Raw genomic sequence first — 21,199 nt, forward strand, 5'->3', positions numbered from 1 at the left:
CATCTTGTCATGGAAACAGTTTTGGATTTCTTATTTTCTTTTCAGTTCTGATTTTCCTTATGCAAGTTTGCATCTTTTTTTTTTTTTTTTTGCTTATTATTTTAGTTTGAGTGCATTTGCTTTTGCTGTTTGATGCATCCTTCTTTTTCTTTCTTTTGTTTGTGCATGTATGTGTGCTCTTGATTCTCCCATGGCTGGCCACACTCTCTGCATGCCCCATGCGACCACCCCCTCTCCAAAGTCAACAAATGCATGTGTACCTTAGTGGGCTGCCACCAAATACAGACCCTGAAGGGAACAAAACTCCCTCCCCATCTGAACCAGAGGCTAAAAAAGATACCAAAAAGGAATCCAAAAAAAGAAAAGATTTCAAAACCCAGGCAAATCCAGAGCCCAAAAGGTAAGAAGTTACGTGTATATTGGCTTGTGTTTTTCAATGTCTGTGACCTTCCTTGCCTTATCCCCTCATCCAGACCACAACTTCCACTTTAACAAACAGCAAGCTTTGGAGTCTCTGCTTCTTTAAGGTTTTTCAATGGCACACTTTAAAAAAAAATCCTAGCAATGGGCAAAAATACCATGTATTAGGACTGAATTTGAGTCAGGTGTCTAGTGACTCTTAAAACATGTTCATATTGAAAAAACTAATTGAGCAGTATGTAAATAGAATCATGAGTCAGATTGCTTTTTTTAGTGGCATCTAGTGAGGAGCCTGGTACCTTACCAAGTCATTCATAATAAGCAACCTGTGCTTTATAATTTTGAAATTATGTTTAAAGAGCAAATAAAATGGGTTGGCATAGATGAGTCTATACATTTATAGTAACTTCATCGTTTTCAGCAAATCCCCCTCAGTTCCACATTTATCTCATGAAAGAAATCTATCTTCAAATAATGATTTATAACAAAGACACAAAATAAAGCCTATCACTAAATTCGTGGCTCCTCACAGAATCACTTACGTAATGAGGTCACTTTGAAGCCTCTTTTAAGTTCTAATATTATGTTTATCCTCTCCTGTTTCCTGGGTCTTTTGAGAATGCTGTCTTCAGGAATTGATAAAATGGCAAATTGGTGGCTTTTTTCCGTTTTAAACTAGATTTACAATTACCTCTAATGTTATCCTTATGTCTTTCTTCATCTTCCCTACTCTTGCCCCAAATTAACATTGACATTTTAAAGTTTTGTTGTTGAGGTTTTGAAACTGATGCTCTGACCTGGCATTGTCAAGCTACACAAAGTTCACAAGCAGGTATGCTTTATGCTTCAATATGAATTTATTCACTGGAATATTTCTAAGTTCTGAAATATACGGAGTTCACTTGCGGGGAGACCAAATGAAAATGCCAGCTTTCACTTCCTAGGGAATGTGGCAGGCTGTCAGTGTATACAGGTCGAACAGTGAAGGTCAAAGAAAACCCTGATTCTATGTGCACAACCATCTTCTGAGCCTGGAGTATGTAAAGATGAAGATGAAGTGGAGTTTCTGTTTGTGTTTCCCTGTGAGGGTCAGACTACAAGGCAACGGTTACTGGCAGCCAGTAAGAAAGTAGGGAGAGAATGTCATAGGCGCAGGAAGGAAGCCTCTCTGGCTGCTGTCCAAGGTGCTGCTTTTGGTGTGATTGGCATTGAAACAGAGCAGAGAGTAAATGGCCACACTTGATCAAGCCTGACCTATTTCCTGTGCCTGAAAAACTATCCAAAAGGATTTTGAATGGTACTTTGAGAGGATTATGTGTGTTTCTGGGTCTATTTGCGTTGAATTTTTTTAATGAAGAAGAAATCATAATATTAAGTATCAGTTGTGGAGCATTCTGCAGTTTACAAAGTGCTTTCATATCGTCTGTCTCATTTGCTATAACATTTTCAGGTTACCTATTTTTATATCCATTTGGCAGATAATGAAACTGAATATCTGTACATTTAAGTGGCAAACCCAGATATTCTGAGTCCAAAGCTCTTCCTCTTTGCACTATATCTGCGCTATACGTAGATTCTAAAGATCTGAGTATTAGAGCCTATTCTGCATAAATCTAGGATTATCATATCTCATTTCTGGGCCTCAATTTTCTCATCTGCAAAATGGGCACATAGAATCATAACATCTTTAATATTCCATCAACATCAGAAATTATCTTCTATGGGTTATAATAACAAATGAAATCATCCGTTGTCAGATTTCGTAAAGTTTAATTAAAATAAAGATAATCACTACCATTTAATAAGTGCTTGCTATATGCCAGGCATTGTGTGAAGTGATGTTTACGTATATTCTCTCATTTTATCCTTATTACATCTCTATGAGATAAGTATTATTATCCTCATCTAACAGATGAGTAGTTTGAGGCTCAGGTAAGTTCAGTCACTTGCTCCATAGCAAATAAGTGTGTGAGCCTAATTCAAACATGGAGATTCTGACTTTGGAGCTTAGATTCACAACCTCTCTGCCTTACTGCCTGACCAATAGTAGCACTTGTGTATGATGTGAGAGGCCAGATTCAGCCATTTGATACGAATTTCAACATTTCAAGGTGAAATACTATAGCAGTCATCTGAATTAATTAAAAAGTTTTCCATTTTTGTCCTAACAATGTCCAAAATCAGTTTGGCCCTCCTGGTAATTTTGGCCTTGTAGAGGAACCCATAGTCTATCTGGAGATTTAGACCACTGAGGGAAGAGTCTCCTTTGAACACTAACAGCCTTTTGGTATTGGACAAACCATTTTCCTAACCTCTTTCACCAGAATAAACACTATTTTCATGTGGAGACATTATCTATTCTTTGACCCAAATTATTAAGGAATTCATGACTCATGGAAACAAAATTCCACCCTTTAACCTAAATTTAACTGAATGATAGAGCCCATTCCTATTGTCATCTCACAACCAGCTTCAGATTAGGTTAAAAAAATAGGTTTTTACCTAATTTATTAATTTTTTACCTATTAATAACTCAGCAGCTCCAGAGGTGGAGGCAGAGCCCTGCTCTGCTGCAGCTGGAAATCGTTAGTGACCGCTCAGATGCTGATGACCCAGTTTCCCCCACCTTCTCTGGAAGCCTGTGCCACATCTCTGTGAAAAACTATGCCTATGTGAATCCAAAACGCCTAATCAAAAGTAGACACATCTGGTCAATCAGGAAGATGTTTGCTGGCATAATTCCAAGTACTTAAAGACACAGAACCATCCACATGTTTGGCGTCTTTTAGAATAGTGGTTCTTGACTAATGGTGATCTTTTCCCCTAAGGGACATTTGGCAATATCTGGAGACATTTTTGATTGTCATACTGGGGAAGGATAGTCCTATTGTCATCTAGTGGGTAGAGGCTAGAAATGTTTCTGAATTTCCTACAATGCAGAGGACAGCCACGTGCAAACAAAGCCCCCAAAACCAAAGTCCCAAATGATGGGCTGAAATTTCTCCCTTTTACTTGGATTTTTTTTTTTTTTTGTCTTTTACACAGACTTATTCTGGGTCTAAAGGCATAACAGTTAGCACCACTGACTTTCAACTTGTGCAGTAGTTCTCACACTCTAGTGTGCATATAAATCACACGGGGAGTTTGTTAAAATGGAGAGTAGGAGGCTCCATCATCAAATAATTTTATTCAGCCAGTCTTAGATGGAGCTGGGCTGCACTTTTAATCTGTTCCTTCCAGGTAATTCTAAGGCATTTGATCTTCAGATCCCACTTATTTAACACCTTGGTTGTCAAACTTGGTGCAGATTGGAATCACTTGGAGAGCCTGAAAAATGCTGATGTCTTGGCTCCTGCAGGGGTTCTGATTTAGTTAATCTGGGATATGGCCTAAGTATTATGTTTTAAAAATCTCCTCAAGTGATTCTAAAATGTAACAATGTTTAAGAACCACTGATTGAGGGAACATTAGTTTGAGCCAGCTCTTTAAAACTGAACCCATTTTCTCAAAGAGAGAGGGAAAGAAAAGGAAAATGTGAGTACGTTCATCTGGTTGCACTTGGCGATCATAAAATCCACAGATGTAAATTGCTATATCTTCTAATTTTTAAATCAGCTCCTAAGGTTGCAGTACTTAATTTTCACCACAATATTTTTAGCATTCTTTCTAGATGACATTTAGATTAGCATCACTTTGGTCACTATCCCACAGTGACAAGGCGATCAAACAGCTCTGATGATTGCAAGTTGCGTCAATGTTCCTTGGATCCTTTATTATTGGGATTGGAAATTTTTCTCATTTACATTATTATTTAACATTTCTTGAATGCCAGTGCTGCTCTTCACATATGGCCTGTGTAGAAAGTACATTGTATCAGCAATTAACAAATCCATAATGCCAACCGCCCCAATCCAAAGTAAGCTGCATAGATTAATGAGTCTGCAAGCAGATGTAAGAGGGCATGAGTCCTAAAAATCTCTGAAAATGTGTCCAAGAATTCTTTTGGGAGATGTGTTTGGAGCCAAGGTGCTGCTTGTGTGCAAGAAACCATGTGATCCCTGTGGATTAGATTTGAGTAACTGAACTATCAGATGGAACCCACTGTTCTCTGTTACTCCACCAGGGTCCCTAAGTCATAAGTATTTCCATCTACCCAGTTGCCCAAGATAAAACCTTGGGAGCTGCCCTTGACTCCTCCTTCTTTCTCAGCACATCGCAAGGATTCAATGACTGTGCTGTATCAATGCCCTTAAGTATCTCTCAAGTCCATCCCTTGTCCCTCTCTTCAATACCACTACCAAAGTTCAGATCTCTATCTTCTCTCCCCAAGACCACAGCTATTGCCTTATTGACTACATCTCTGCTTCCAATGTTGGTCCCTCATCCCCAATCCATGTCACATAATGGTTTCTTTTATTTCTCTTTTATGAATGCTTACCTGGAAGTAAATGACTAATTTTTGCATATGTATATTTTTTTCCTTTCATTCCAGTCTCACCTTTCACCTCTTTCTCTCCCTCTTTCCCATCCCACCTTCCCTCCCTCTCTCCCTCTGTCTCTGCCACACACACATACACTCATTATGACATTATGTCTGGTGCTTTTTAACTCTTCCTCCCCAAAAGAGAGAGGAAAAAAACCTGTGTAGCAGGGATAGCTCTGTTTTACTGACCTCTGTATACAGCGCTTTAGTAGCAGGCAGGCATGGATGGGAGATGACAGTGACCCCCACATTCTTGGTCTCATGTTACACACTGATACAAGACATTATTGCAGTTGTGGACGTGAGCACATGGCTGGTTGGCCTTCTAGCTCTGAGCAGGTGTTGGCCTCCATATGGCTGAATCATGCTCCCTAAATTCTAAAGAACCAGCTTCACCTAATGAGAAGTAAGAAAGAGAAGAAGGGAAAGTCCAAACACATTTTAAGTAAAAGTCTGCATCCCAAGGAAAAATTCCCTTCAGAACTTGTATTCTAACTTTTAACCCATGTGACTGTCTTCTTGAAGGAAATTTGCTTCATGAGAACAACAGATTTTTCAACTCAGACGTACAATCTTGTAAAATGTGCTCAATTATCTCTCCCATTGGTGTAGTCTTTCTGGTCCACAACAAACCATCAAGTAACGTGCATTTCCTTTTAAAATTTCCACAGTGTGTCCTCATCCTGTGGTCATTGGATTCAACTGGTGCAAAAATGTATTTTCAGATGTCATACCCTTTTCAGGATGGGCATGATACCAAAAAACCTTACTTCTGAGTGGCCTGACCACTTGGAAGTCTAAAATATGGTGTTCAGGGTGGCATCTAAAGCCTAACTTTCTGTGTTTGTCTGGAAGTAAAGGAACCCATCTCGTCTCCTCTTATTCCTCAAAGAGAAAAATCTATGTAGTACCAATTTTGGAAATTGGTCCTTCTCTGGGGAAAGAAATATATGCTTTCCTGCAGTGCATGCATTTTGTACCATTTCTCTAATCACTGTTAGGTTCTCGCTTCATTCAGCACCAGGACCAAGACTGAGCCACTTTGACTAATGGCCTTATGTCAATAGAATCTATATCTTTGAGATTGTTCAGTAGGGAGAGACTTCTCAATCACTCCCATCCTTATAACAGAGTGAAGACACCTTCTGATATTGTTGGGTTATAGCTACATATTTAGAAAAATAATAAACAAGTCAGAAAAGACCTCACTGGTATATTTTTGCCTTCTCCGAGCCTCTTTTCCAAATGGACTAATAGCCAACCTCAAGAAGCTCCAATGCACATTTGTAATGTGGTGGAAACTGCTTGTTGTTGCTTCCAATCCTACTCTTTGTGATACAAACACTTTGATAGATTTGTTTTAGCAGCGTGTCTGAGCCCCAGGGCATCAGGGCATAATTAGAAAAGGCCATGGGCTGGAGCGAGAGAAGGAAAGGCTAAGACTGGGCTTTCCTAATGAAGCAGTGACTATGGGATGTGAGAGTCCTAATTACAATTTATAATTAACCTAGAGATTATACCAACCATCCAGATGAGCAAGCAGAGATGTCTCTTTTTGAGACGATAATGCTTTGGTGCTATCTTGAATTTGTAGTTATTAACCAGTGAAAGAGACAAAGGGAAATACTTTGAATTTAATAGAATTAAATTCAAAGGTGTCGTTCTAAAAGTTGTCAAGATAAAGAATTGCTAGGAGAAGCCAGTTAAAAAAGAGAGAGAGGTTAAGAGAGTGTGTTTGGTGTAAATGTTCTATTTAGGGAACATTGCAAGGAACATCTAAGATATTCTGTCCCACTCTGGCCCTTTAAGCTCTCGTGTTTCTGGGCTGGAACAATTTAGTAGCAAGTAGGATTCAGTTATCATGCTTGTTTAAGGACATTTTCGTGGATCCATAATGCGGTCTGCAGGCATGCATCCATTTGGAGAGAGAGAATATATCATGTTTACGGTGCCTGTACCGGCATATGTGGACATTTGCATTTGGAGAGAGAGTATATTCCCACTTCAGCTGGAGTTTTACCCCTTGTTGGTAGTGATTGGAGCTTAAAGCTAGCTGTATGCATAGAAGTGGACTAGACAGTCTTTCCTCTTTTATTGAATCCATAATTTTTTTTTTTGCACCTGGATTCTGCACTTGATCACCAAATAAATGCAATATCAGAACACATCAATCATTACAACCTTTGAATTAATTTAGCAACCTGACCTTCTTGAAAAGATCTCTTATCTTCCAAAGGAGGGTTTTGTGGCCCAGCTTTCAACATAACATGGAAAACTGTGCTAGCAGGATGATTAAATTCTAGGAAACTGTGTGCTCATCTGGGTGTGTAGGAACAATTTAACGACCTCAAAGAGATAAATTCACTTTCACAAAACACATAGCAGCTTAATTTCTTTGACCAGATTCTTCACATTTAATTTCAAATATCAAAATAAGATGTTTCACACTAAAAGCCTAGTAATTAATTATATTGGATTAATCCTAAAATAGACAGTAATCAATAAGGTCTAGCTCAGAAGCATTTGAAGAAAGGAAGAACAATTTGCATAACTAGTAACTTAAGGGTTGGGCGACTGGGTTATGGTAGTTTCAATCTGACAAAAAAAAAAAGAAAAACAACTCTAGATATATTATTATTTGTGACATGGCTCAAGATGGGAGACTGTGAGGAGAGTAAAGATGACAGAACTGGTGCTAACCACTGTGACAAGAACTTGAAGAGCAGCCGACATGACATCTTTCCTATCATGCTGCCGAAAATGTCAACTTTGTGAAGGACAGTGAGAAAATGGTTTGCCGAAAACTTGAAAGGTGGATTCCAGAGCTGCCTGCTGTGTCAGATGCAATATAGTCTCTTGTGGCCGAAGAGACCCACTTCTGGCTCCCATGATGGCCTGCAGGTGGGAGAGCTTCCAGTCTTCAGCAGGGCTCCAAAAATGACTGCACTTGACCTGCATATTGTCTCAAGTTTTCGGGATCATGATATACAAGAAGTGAGTTGTTAGCCAGTGTGCAGTTAGGTGGAACTAGAGACCAGGGGCCGCATTTCCTTGTCAAGTGTGTGTGTGTGTGTGTTTCTAAAGCTAGGTTTAAAGCCATCGCCACTTCTACTGAAATTGGGAGCGTGGGAAAGGAGGGATATGTGCCTATGAACTTACATCAGTTCATTACAAGTAACAAAAACTAACTCCAGATCATCTAAGCAAAAGGGAGTTTAGTGGGATGATGCTGGGAGCCTCAAAGACAGGGAGGGGAAAATTGGAATCAAGGCAGCTACAGAAAAGTAGGAAACAGGACCACAGCAGCACTTGTCGATCCTTAACTGCATATTAGAGTAACCTGGGGAGCCTTAAACATGACAGGGTCTAGGCCCCACTGCAGACAAATTGAATCAGAGCTTGAGGAGGGGACCTCTCAAAGCTCTGCCAGGATTCTAATGTACAGCCAAAGATTGAGAACTACTGACCTGGGAGGACAATCTGGTCAGGGCAGAGCCACAGGGGCGAGCAAATTCCACCTGTTTCTTCTATCCCTGCATCACATACTCCACACAAAGCTTCTGGAAAAGAGTGTTCAGTTGGCTGAGCTTAGGTCATAGTCCAGCTTAGATTTACAGTGACCATGAAAGGGAGGAGCTGGTCTGTAGGAAACCCTTCAGCATTAACAGAGGGAAAATAGTCACCTGAATTTACCTTCCCCCAAGAGAACCCACAATGTGGCCAACAATGTGGCCAAGGTCATTCCTCCAAACGATATTCAGGTGCTGTTAGGAAGTGGCAGTGGATGCCAAGAAGCCAGAAAACAAGAGGGCAGAAAATGCACCAGTCGGGACACGAAAGGATAGGGGGTTCAGGCTCCTACACATGTTCTGAGTAAAGGCTCAGCTCAGCCTAGGATTTACTAGCTAGGAATTTAAAATCCAGCTTCCTCCCTCCTCTTCTCTCAGTTCCTTGTGACTCCTGAAGTGTTAAAAGTATTGAGAAAGGAACAAGATGCAGAGCCAGTTTTATGACAATTATAGAATCACCCCTAAATGTTTCCAGGAAAAAAAAAAAAAACAAAAGCAAAAGTATGGCTTCTGAGCGACACCAGTACAGTTCTTGTATTTATTTTGCAACCAGCACTGCTTGGAATGGCACCTTGGAAACAGTGCAAACACCACTTTTGGAAGGGATTGCTAGCTTTATAAGTGGACCATAGACTTGGAGAAGATGTCTGGTTGCAAATTCACTCCAATCCGAGGGAAATTGGGAACGCTGAACCAAACAGACCCTTTCAGCCACTGTAAGAGCCCCCCACCAAATATTTTCTTGCGCTAGGGCAGTGGTTCTCTAAGTATTGTCCCCGAACCAGCAGAACTAGCAGCACCAGGAAATTTGTCAGAAATACAGATGCTCAGGCCCCACCCCAGATCTGGTGAATCAGAAACTCTGGGGTGGGTCCAGCAATCTGGGTCATGGCAAGCCCTCCAGGTCATTCTGAGGCATGCTCTGATTTGAGAACCACTGCTCCGGGAAAAGTATTTGATTGCTTCTGTGATGACAACAATGCTCCCCAAAATACTGAACTAGGATTTTTCAGTTAGTAGCTTCCTAGAAATCTATCTAAACCTGTACAATTAGCATTAACAAATTATAGGGGTCAGTGGAAAAGAAATTGACAAAATTTTCAAAACTAATTAAGTGAAATCAAACCAAAAAAAGGATATTTTTGCCTTTTAACTGATATTGTTACAACCTGTGATCTTTGACAAACTATTATTCCTGTCTGTCTCTTCCTCAGTTTGTGAAATAGCATCCCCCATTACCAGTACCATTTCAGAGGAATTCTGGCGATTATAAACAAATTTGCATTCAATGTCAAAATTGTGATTTTTTTTTTTTGTCACCTGTTTTTGTTGGTGAACTCTGTACTATGTGCCTTATAGATGTAAAGTCAGTTTCACTTATTTTAAAATAAAACTATTCACACTAACATGGGCGATCAAGATGCAAATTTAAGAAAAGACTGCAATAGTAATTTTTAGTCATTTACTTGTTTTTGAATGGTGAGGTTAATGGTGTTCAGAAGGTAGTCCAAGGCGGGCTTGTGGGGGAAGTGGGAGCTGCTGTCTGATGCCTTTAATAATTACAAACAGGAATCATCAGAACAAAAGGAAAAATAGATAATCAAATTGTACGTTTGTAATAATACTGTTTGTAGTGAGAATTAACTAAGAAGGCCAGGTACATACTAAATGTTTCATTTTTATCATCTCAAACACAAATCTAAAAGTTGCTTCCTAATTGTGTAATTGCTTTAGAAGGCTGTTGGGCAAGGAATGAATGATTTTCTTTGGAGAGATTTATCTCCTACTAATGGCCACAGACAGCTCTGGGCTGCCCATGTTGAATGATCTTTTCCCTGTGATCTATAAAGCCCTCTCTAAATTTATATTCAATAGCATTTTTCTCTGGGTTAAGTCCCTGCTAAGAAACGAAATGCTTAAAATGGCTCCCTTTTTCCCAAATTGAGTGTGTGCATGCATTCCTATAAATGTGTGTTCAGTGCATTAGCAAGCTGAATTTTGTATAAACAAAATCCGAAAGCCAGAGCTAGAGGAAGTTGTAGCTTATAACAGAAACATGAGAATTTATCATAGAAAGTGTCACATGTATTTTGTGGGGGCCAATGAATTCATCCTGAGATTTATTTACAGATTCAGGGACATTTCGTGATAAAAAAAATCTTTTTAATAAACTTTGTAAATTAACATTGGAGATTTTTCCAGAAAATTTGAAAATAAGAGCACATTCATAAATTCCAACAGCCTACCTGATATTTACCATTCTGCCTTCTTAAACTTCCTTTGAGTTCAGGAGAGTGTGAAGAAATGGGTTATATAGGATTTTACTGTTTAGGGGTATTTTTTATAAAGTGGAGGAGGGGAAGTTTTCTCATTTTTTTAGAGTAGGGCACTTCTAATGTTTAAAAGGAAGGGAAGCTGACCAATTAACCCCTAACAGGAGGTACATTGCTATCATTTGCCAAGTCTTTTGTGCAGTCAGACTGGTCTAGTATACAGGATTTTCCCAACTTATGCTGGATCCTTGAGAAGGCCTATAAATAAGACCATTTGTTTGGTCTCAAGATGACTTGCATTTGCAAACTGGAGAATGTTCCAATAGAAGTTTCATGGTGACGCACCAATCTGCAAACTGGCTCAGCCAGTAGTCAAAACAAGCCACTATGGGATCTGGGAAGCTGAAGTCTTTGAATGGGTCAGATTATCCTAATTTGGCACAGATAAATTTGAGCCATAAATATGCAGCCTCCCTTTGTACTTTCGACTTGAATGGTTCAAAGCAACTAGGGAAAATGGGTGTGAACCTAATGGTGATTAGAAGTATGAGAATACTGTGATTAAACTGAAATTCACTTATTTATGCTAGGGTCCTTCTTTTTATTAAAATGAGCAATAGTTCACTAAGATTGAAAAACATCATATGTGGTTTGTTCTTTTTTTTCCACCAGCTTTATTGAGATATTGACATTTAACATATGTAAGTTTAAAGTCTACAATGTCATGATTTTATACACGTGTATATTGTGAAATGATGACCACAATAAGATTAGTAATGCCTACATGCCCTCACATAATTACTGTTTTTTGTGCATAGTGATAACATTTAAGATCTACTCTCTTAACAACTTTCAGGTATAATACAGTGCTATTCATTATTGTCACCATGCTGTACATTAGATTCCCAGAACTTACTCATCTTATAGCTGGAAGTTTGTACCCTTTGGTCAACATCTCCCCATGTCACCCACCCCTCAGGCCCTGACAACTACCATTCTACTCTCTATTTCTGTGAGTTTGACTTTTTCAGATTCCACATATAAGTGAGAACATATACAAAAAAAAACATATTTTTCTTTCTCTGACTTATTTCACTTAGCCTAATGCCGTATTTGCCATTGTAACATATTTCACTTAGCACTCATGTTGTCACAAAAGGCAGGATTTCCTTCCTTTTTATGGCTGAATAATGTTCCATCATGTATATATCACATTTCCTTTATCTATTCAGCTGTTGATGGACACTTAGTTTGTTTCCATGTCTTGGCCATTGTAAATAATGCTGCACTGAACGTGGAGCTGCAGATATATCTTCAAGATAGTGACTTCCTTTCCTTGAGGTATTTACCCAGAAGTGGAATTGCTGGATCATATAGTAGTTCTATTTTTAATTTTTTGAGGAACATTAATACTGTTTTCCATAGTGGCTATATTGGTTTACATTCCCACCAACAGTGCACAAGGTTTCCTTTTCTCCACATCCTTGCCAACACTTGTTGTCTTATCTTTTTGGTGATAGCTATTCTGTCAGGTGTGAGGTGATATCTCATTGTGGGTTTGACTTGCAATTTTCCTGATGGTTAATGATTTTGAGCATCTTTTCATGTACCTGTTGGCCATTTGTATGTCTTCTTTGGAAAAATGTCTATTCAAGTCCCCTGCCCATTTTTCAATTGAATTGTTTGTTTTTTTTGTTATTGAATTTTATGAATTCCTTCTATATTTTTGGTATTAATCCCTTATCAGAAAGATGGTTTGCAAATATTTTCTCTCATTTCATAAGTTGCCTTTTCATTTTGCTGTGCAGAAGCTTTTTAGTTTGATGTAGTCCCACCTATTTTTTATTTTGTTGCTTGTGCTTTTGGTGTCATATCTGAAAAAATCATTGCCAAGACCAATATCAAAGAGCTTTTTCCCTATGTTTTCTTCTAGGATTTTTACAGTTTCAGGTCTTATATAAGTCTTCAATCCATTTCCAGTTCATTTTTGTGAGTGGTGTAAGATAGGAGTCCAGTTTCATTCTTTTGCATGTGAATATCCAGCTTTCACAACATCATTTATTCATGAGACTATTCTTTCCCTATTGAATATTCTTGGCTCCCTTGTCACATGTTAGTAATGCCATAGGGTGGCCAACTGGATAAAAAAACAAGATCCATGTATATGCTGCATACAAGAGACACACTTCAGACCTACAGACACTCACAAACTGAAAGTGAAAGGATAGAAAAAGATATTCCATGCAAATGGCAAAGAAAAGAAAGCGGGGTAGCAATACTTATATCAGACAAAATAGACTTTGATTTATCAAAAACTGTTATAAGAGACAAAGACGGGCACTACATTATGATAAAGGGAACAATCCAACAAGAAAATATAACACATGTAAATATCTATTTCTGGGCTTTTGATATTGTTTCTCTCGTCTATGTGTCTGTTTTTATGCCAGTACCATACTGTTTTGATCACTATAGCTTTGTAATAAAGTTTGAAATCAGGAATTGTGACACCTCCGGCTTTGTTCTTCTTTCTGAGGATTGCTTTGGCTATTCGGGTCTTTTTAGTTCCATACAAATTTTAGTATTATTTTTTCTATTTCTGTGAAAAATACTATTGGAATTTTGATAGGGATTGCATTGAATCTATAGATGGCTTTGGGTGATATGGACATTTTAACAATATTAATTCTTCTAATCTGTGAACACAGGATATCTTTCCATTTATTTGTGTTTTCTTCAATTTCTTCCATCAATGTCTTGTAATTTTTACAATGTCTTGTAATTTGTTCTTCATTTAGTACATGTGTGCTTACATTAATCTGAACGTATATAATTATAAGCTGGAAATTGAATCATTTAAGAACATTTAACACTGGGAAAAACAAGTGCTTATAAGGCACCTGGTTTTCTTAGGAGTTCGTGCATACAATTCAGGGCTCCCAAACCTGAGTGCCTATTAGAGAGATAGGTAATGCAAATTAGAGATGTGGACCGGGTGAGTGCCTGCCCCAGCTGAGGAAGAAGCTGTTAGATGACTCTCGCCAATTAATGCCAGTTGTTCCAAATTTTCAAAAGAATTGTACTATAAAACTTACCTAATGTTTAAAATGTTGGCAAGTAGTTCAAAATTTTAAAAAGCAATGAGCCAAACAGAAGGTCTCGAAGCTGGACCTGCAAGCCACCAGTTTGTACATTTTACCATTTCACAATAAATGAGCGACAGTTCTGCAAATGTCTCTGAACGATAACCCCAAAATACCCCATCCACTTCAGTAGCTGGCACTGAAAAGCAGGACTTCTCCTAAGGTCATATCGATCATTGTAGTAGTTTTTCTGCAATGGACAGTTTCCTCCTGCTAGAGATTTGATTTGATGGTGTCAGCATATGAGGTTCCCGTCACTTCATGACATGTCTTCTTTCAGGCCCGATGGAATCGGAACTGTGACTGTTGAAGAAAAGGAACGTTTTGAAGAAATCAAAGAGAGACTCCGAGTTCTGTTGGAGAATCAGATTACACATTTTAGGTAAGGACCTGGGGTTGAGGGGCTAATTAGGAGGGTAAGACTGAGGAGGGACAAATAAAACGCTTGATTTTCTAAAACTGTGACTCTATCAGAGATGCATTGGATATTTAGAAATAACTGAATGGAAAAGCAAACTAATAGGACAGGCTTCCACAATAGCTAGCAGACTTTGAAATCCTAAGTTCCTTTTATTTCTCTAAAAGAACAAAGCCCTGCTTTTATGCAAGATGACCCTGGTCATCAATTTATTTTTTAAAAATATATTGAAAAGTTGAATTGAAGCTACTTCAAGATTCCTAAGTAAAATATTGAAAAGTCCTGTGAATCAGATCACATGAACAGGGAAGGAGGCAGTAGTCCTCACAGGAGAGCCTCCACCTTCTCTGTTACCTCAGAAACAGGCCGAGCTGGCAACACAGAGAAAGAAAAACTTGGACCAGCCTTGGCACATTGACTCTTCCCCACACACGCGACACAGGCAGCAGGGCTGATGTTTGAGCCTTGCACCACGTAGCCCACTTCTGCCTTGGAGCGCATTAGACATTTCTCATGCTACTCTGGTGGTTCTGGACCAGTGATACTAAAATAGTAATTCAAAGATAGTAAGAGCATTTATAATAGCAAAATAAATAGTTCCTTTTTATTAAATACTTTCTATGTGCCACACTAGAGGCTGGATAAGCATTAACTCACTTGTTTATTCTCAAAACAATTTGGTAAGGTAGTTATTATAATCCCCATTTAAACAAGGAATAAACTGAGTCTGAGAGAGGTAAGGAACTTGCCCCAGGCCACCCAGCCGGCAAGTGGAAGAAGTAGGACAAATACATAGGATTGTCTGAGTTTAAGTAGCCCCTGCTGGTCCCTCTGTATCACAAGGAACAGCATCCCCAAGGGCTTGTGACAGCCTGAGACAGTCAGTAGAATTCTTGGTGGTACCTGACATAGTTCTATCTGTGTCATCACAATCTTCCTGGATAAATCTTTATTGCTCATACACTATATGCAAGATGCATTGCCACTAACAAAAGATACAACAGCAATTACCACTATCAAGGAAGGACAGTTAGCAGAATCATGAATTTGCTCAAAATACACCCTTTATTTCCTGTATTAATCCTTTGGGGATTTAAGTCAGTGTCTTAGGTAATTTTAGCCTGTTTCAACTAATATTTTTTTAATGATGATCTCTATAATAATACATAAGGTCACATTTCAGCTAGGGAATGGTTCTTCTCCACAATAGAAATCTAAACAGAGCCTTATGTCATGACTCTAAATATTCTTTGCTGCTGCAGACATTTGCAGAGTCTCTCTTTAGTCATTATTCACACATACACATATATACATTATATACACACATATATGGTGTGAACTCAGATTAACATAACACAACGTGACAAAATAAAAAGCATTTTCTGTTCCTCAGAGGGAGTTGCTATAGGAATCAAACTGCAGCATATTTCATGCTAAAATGTAATCGATTTGGGCAACCTGAAGAATTTTCTGTCTTTTTTAGGTATTGCTTTCCATTTGGTCGACCTGAAGGTGCTTTGAAAGCTACTCTCTCACTCTTGGAAAGGGTAAGAATGGAAGTAAAAGATTACATAGATGCCAAGACATGAACATAATGGTAATGAAATAGTGTGGTTAAATGACCTACTTGAGAATTCTTTAAGGCTTTGTTACCATTCATCAAATATCAGAATAAACGTGAAGAAACTGCCAAAATTCTAGATAATTTCTCTCCAGACTCCCTAAAACTTAGGCGATATTGAAGATACGCTCCTCACCCATCCCTGACTCATGAACAAGGTTTGCCATCCTAACTGTGCTTTGCAGTTTTCTGTGTTTTCTCTTTAACGATGGCTCTTGGTCAATATTACGTCACAAGGAGGCATTCACAACCAATTTTAAGCTTGAGCTCTTAAGATGGATAAATGAGTAACACCTTTGGTTGAGCTATCTTAATAATCTTTTTTTCCACCTAAAGGTTTTGATGAAAGATATTGTTACCCCCGTGCCACAAGAGGAGGTAAAAACAGTCATCCGTAAATGTCTAGAGCAGGCTGCCTTAGTCAACTATTCTCGGCTGTCAGAGTATGCCAAAATCGAAGGTAAGGCTCCCTTCTGCCCCCGATTTTTCATTTAAGTTTTGGTATACCTCCCTGGGGAAGTCTCTCTCTTTCCTGATGGGCACCAGAAAACAGTGGTCCATCTGAATATGTTAAGTGGAAACTTGAAAGCTCTTGAAATGTGAAAGCTTCCTTGGCTGTGGCCAAATTAATCCATGAAAGAACAGGGGCTCAGGAAAGTCTTTGTGGGGGAAGAGTATTGAATATAGGATGTTATCAGATAACTAACCTCCTTCTGAGAGTCTGTGTTGGCTCTAAGTTTGCTCTGTGGCTAATGTTTTCCTATGAAAGAGTTCTGCAGAATTGCTACCTTCTTTAAATAGAGGAAAACAAAGCAGTTTGTGGTCCACTGTTGCTAGCATTGGAAGTAAAACAAGAGTTGAATAAAGCAACGTCAAGATTTTTCTTAACTCTTTCTTGCCCCTTGAAAGTATCTTGTCTTCTGGTAGCGTTTCAAACTTGATGGCAGGTTAATGTCCCCCTGACTCTGATGGCTCCTGGTTTGCTTTAGATCTCATTCACTCTTGTTACTCTAGTCATAGGATGGTTGTTACCACTGCCCTCTCAAGTATTAGGGAAGGGGTCACTGATGACCAAGTAATCACCCAAAAGACACTTTGAGTAAACTCTACTTGAGGAGGTATGGTTCTTTGGGACCTATTCATCTGCAAAGGTATTAATCACTTTTCATTGTTACCCTGTTGGCTGCTATAGGGTGATTTGAAAACCACACCCAACATGACCAGTGGTGTAAGTGTATAAATGTGGAAGTTTTGTGTGCAAAACTCAGTGTGTCCGCATTCTGGAATCCGATGTTCTCTCACATGTGAAACACCTGACTCGAACCAGCAAATGCCCATTGTCTGCCTTCAGGACATGACTGGGAAAAAAAAAGACCTAACCACCACCAAAACCCCATCACTTACTCTGCCAAAGTCCTTGTTTCCTTAGAGAATTAGGTTAAGATCATGTCAAATTCTCAGTGTTCTGTACATTACATGTCCTCCCTCTTTCAATTTTGTCTGTCTGACAATGCAAATTGTGTACCAGTGGTAATGAATTCATTGTTATGCATCCAGGGAGAAACACTTAAGAATTGGGCACTAAAAGGATGTTTATCAACTCTTGACTTGGTAATGAGTGACAAAAATAGAGGAACAAGAAGATCGTTAAAGGGATATATTAGCAAATAATTGTTCCAGCATTTACCTTCCCAGGACATAATGATTGGTTGTATTTGGTAAAGTCAACCGGGTACCTAATAATTCTAGGCAAGGCCAGAGATGGGATGGAATCAAGAAACGTTCGGTTGCCATGGCTGCTGCCTCGTAGGTCTTGGTCTAGCTATTATTAGTCTTTTGGTAAGATCTGCTCTCTTCTTTCAGATAAATATATCCAAAAACAAACTTTAAGATCTGTAAGTAAAAATGCATTCATTTCCAAAGTAGATCAGCTAGTCTGTAATTTCCTTTTGTGCCTCAATTCTTCTTGGTTGTGTTAATTATCTTTTGCACTGTGACTTTTAGGTCTGGGGATTCTTTGAAGAAACCAATCTTTTTTTTCCAACTCTCTTTTCAGAGAAGTACCTCATTCCACACTACCTGCTCTCTTCCGCTTCTCTCCTTCCTTGTCCGTGATTGGCTCAGCCACTTTTTGATGTTACTCTGCAAAAGTGGCTGTGACACCAATTTCAAAGCATGCTGGGATTGTTAATTCAGACAACCCAACATCCTCTGGCTGCATGTATCAGGTTTTCTTTCATGAACATAGTCCACATTGCAGCTTAAAAGATATTACTACCAGACACCTTTCTTTTACAAGGCTCTGATCCTATGCTCAGAAAAGAAATCTTCCATTTGTGCATTTGAGCTCCTCTGTGAGCATTAACAGCTTAGTTCCCTGAGAATTTTGGAAAGAAGTTGTAGTAATATTGCTGGAGACTATGTTTATGAAGAAATACCTCAAGAGCCTTAGATACTAAAGTCTGAAATCCTTAGTATCTTGGAGCCTTAAATCAATGAAATTCTGTTTCCCTTTACCCATGATGTTTTTGGTCATTGTATTCTTGCAAACAATTCTAAAGAGACGTGTAAAATCATGGTCACAATTTCTCTCGTGACTCACGGCATGCTGAATGGTTAATCCAGTAGATCTCCAATTTTGAAGCTCCTTTTTCTTTTATCCTGTGTTTATCCCAAAATACTCTGTGGCTATTTTCCTTTGAGCTAATGTAACGTTTTCCTCTAACCTATGACCTTTAACCTCTTTACCTCTGACCTAAGCCTCTTGCATGCCCAAATCCTCTTTTATAGGGAAAAAGAGAGAAATGTATGAGCATCCTGTCTTCTGCTTGGCCTCCCAAGTGATGGATTTAACCATTCGTGAGTACCTACCACCTCCTCGCCATGCTGTCTTCACTCTTTCTGTTTTCATTATTTCAAGAAAATCCAGATCCAAACCAACTCACTCTCCTTGCTTCAAGTTTTTTAGCATTGGCTTGTCTGTTGATTCTGTCTGTGAAACCCAGTGTGAGAAGTCCAGTCACTTTTTATCAGCCTAAAACAGGTTAGACAATTAAGCCATTTGTTTGTGATAAACTCAGATTTGTCTGTAAGTTTTTCAGTTATTCTCTGTCTGTGACCTGAATGCATTTTTACTTTGCTTGTGTGTAACCCCAATTTGTAAAGTGCTTGTCACTGGTACACAATCAAAAGGTAGCAGCTAGACTGGGAACAATGCTTTAGGTGTCAGAAAAAGGACAGTTGGGGCAAAATCATGCCTTCTTTTCCATGTTTAAGATATCCAACTATTGTGAGTATAAGATCACACAAGGTGGTCCATTCTCCATAAAACTTAGATCTCATATGCCTCCTGTCTGTTCTCTCTCAAGCTGGGAAGCTTTTCCTTGTTCTTTCTGGAGATTTTGACTTGTCCTTGTCCTCTAAGTGCTGGCTAGAACACATGACTTAATTGTCACTTGGAGAGTTCGTGTATGTTTCATAGCTTGATTTCACATTAAAATTACTTTGACTAATTTTCTATTTGTGCAGCATTTTCCACCTCTGTGAAGGAGCCTTTTTTTGCTGGCCCCCACACTTCGGGGCGGTGGGAACCCAAGGGCAACCTTTTCTTTCCAATATCATGTATCACACATACGTGGGGGGCATTTTGGTCCACTTGCTCATTAATCCTGCATATGTGTTCTTGTTTCTCTCTCTCTTCTCTCCTTGTTGTGCTCTCTCTTTCAAATAGAGAATCAAAAGGACGCAGGTGAACCAATTGTATATGCATTATAAACTATCAGGACTGTTGAGTTATATTTAGTTTTTGTTTCTGTTTTTGTTTTTTAATAGCTCCTTAATGTATATACTCCCAAAGACTGATGTGGAGTTGCAATAATACTTAAGGAGTTAATTTGTGCTGTCTAAATATACCTCCTGCCCATTAGATGTTGACCTTTATAGAGTAGAATTTCCGTAAAGGCATAAGCTTTGAAGGAACAGAATTCTGGTTTGCTATGGAGTTTCATTTCATCTTTGGTTTCAGGATTCCAGTAATTTGGCCTCATGTGCTTTTTTAAAAAAAGTTGTTGAACCAAACTAATCTTCCTTTTTGTTTTTCATTTCTTTTTTCTGTTTTCTGCCCGACTGAGAAGTTTGTGTTCTTCAATGAATGTGTATCAGTCAAGACAGAAAGAAGTTGTGTCCATGTTGTTCTTGTATGTATTGTGTGATGAGGCAGGATACATGCATAGAGTGGCTGAATGGGGGCCATTGCTGGAAGTTTCGTGAGAGGAAAGCTCTTAGAAAGTTCCCTGGCTTTGAAATTTTCTTCTTCTTTGGTCCCAACACTTCTGAGCACATTTTGAGGAAGGCTGTAACTTAAAACTTTAATAAATATATAGGTATTGGTCTTTGTTTTTAAGGTCTAAAGGATTCTCAAAAGATAATTTCATTTAATCAAAGTTGAATGATTTCAGACCAATTCAGAAAGCACTGTTGAGCACATGCCAAGCAACAGGCTAGCAAATAAGTATTTGGAAACTCATAAACCTATATTCAAGACACACAAGCCTTTCTCTTCCTAGAAGGGAAGGTATTCATTCATTCATTCATTCATTCATTCATTCATTGAGTAGTGCTTAGTGGGAGCCTATCACGTGCCAGGTACAGTGGTAAAAGCCAGAAACTATGCAAACAAGAGGGAAACAGCTGTTAACCTCATGGAGCATATGTGCAAATGGATGCATAAGTGTACATTACAAATTCAGTACACAACAGCACCAATTGATAGAGTTAAGTGTAAGAGAGCATTGTGAGAAAACCATGGAAGTCTTCACCAGGGTGGTAAGCTTGAATTGCATCTCGAAAGATGAATTAGAATCAATGAAAGGGAGCTGGGACTGGAAAGCGGAGACACATCCTAGATAGAGAGAGTAATGTGTGCAAATATGTAAAACCATATAGCTAATAAAAATAGTGAATGCTTCTTCAAAGTGTGTTATGTGCCAGGTCCAACTCTAAGTGCTTTATATGTATGAACTCATTTAATCCTCAAAACCCCTTATGAGGTAGATACTACTATTATTCCCATTTTAGAGATGAGCAAACTGAGACACAGAGAGAGTAAATAACATGCTCTTAGATAAGTAAGTGGTAGATCCAGAATCTGAGCCCAAGCAGAGGCCACACTCTTAACTACTCTGTAGTTCAATGTGGTTGCAAAACAGGGTGGAACGATGGCAGTAGTGAGTGCTAATGATAGCAATGTAAACAGGAGGCAAGATCTCAAAGG

General features: G+C 38.8%; 1 protein-coding gene and 1 long non-coding RNA gene across 33 annotated transcripts in view; one reads left to right on the forward strand and one right to left on the reverse strand.

Moving 5' to 3' along the window:
* The window catches only part of CADPS (calcium dependent secretion activator), a 438,027-nt gene that overhangs the window by 306,369 nt on the left and 110,459 nt on the right, over positions 1-21,199 (forward strand). For 8 of the 32 annotated variants that reach the window (XM_070238689.1, XM_070238692.1, XM_070238698.1 and 5 more), the window contains exons 14-19: positions 242-400; positions 14,169-14,270; positions 15,790-15,853; positions 16,264-16,387; positions 18,718-18,786; positions 19,658-19,675. In XM_070238689.1, coding sequence (XP_070094790.1) covers positions 242-400; positions 14,169-14,270; positions 15,790-15,853; positions 16,264-16,387; positions 18,718-18,786; positions 19,658-19,675 — 536 coding nt within the window. The remainder of the gene's footprint in view (positions 1-241; positions 401-14,168; positions 14,271-15,789; positions 15,854-16,263; positions 16,388-18,717; positions 18,787-19,657; positions 19,676-21,199) is intronic. The other 24 variants (XM_070238699.1, XM_070238712.1, XM_070238702.1 and 21 more) reach the window with 7 other exon arrangements.
* On the reverse strand, positions 3,564-14,189 carry LOC111768315 (uncharacterized). Its single transcript, XR_002800551.2, has 3 exons — positions 13,841-14,189; positions 5,093-5,299; positions 3,564-4,272 (listed from the first exon to the last, which is right to left on the reverse strand). It is a non-coding gene; the product is annotated as an uncharacterized lncRNA (long non-coding RNA).

This window comes from Equus caballus, chromosome 16 (assembly GCF_041296265.1).
Source record: "Equus caballus isolate H_3958 breed thoroughbred chromosome 16, TB-T2T, whole genome shotgun sequence".
In the NCBI taxonomy this organism is placed as follows: Eukaryota; Metazoa; Chordata; class Mammalia; order Perissodactyla; family Equidae; genus Equus; species Equus caballus.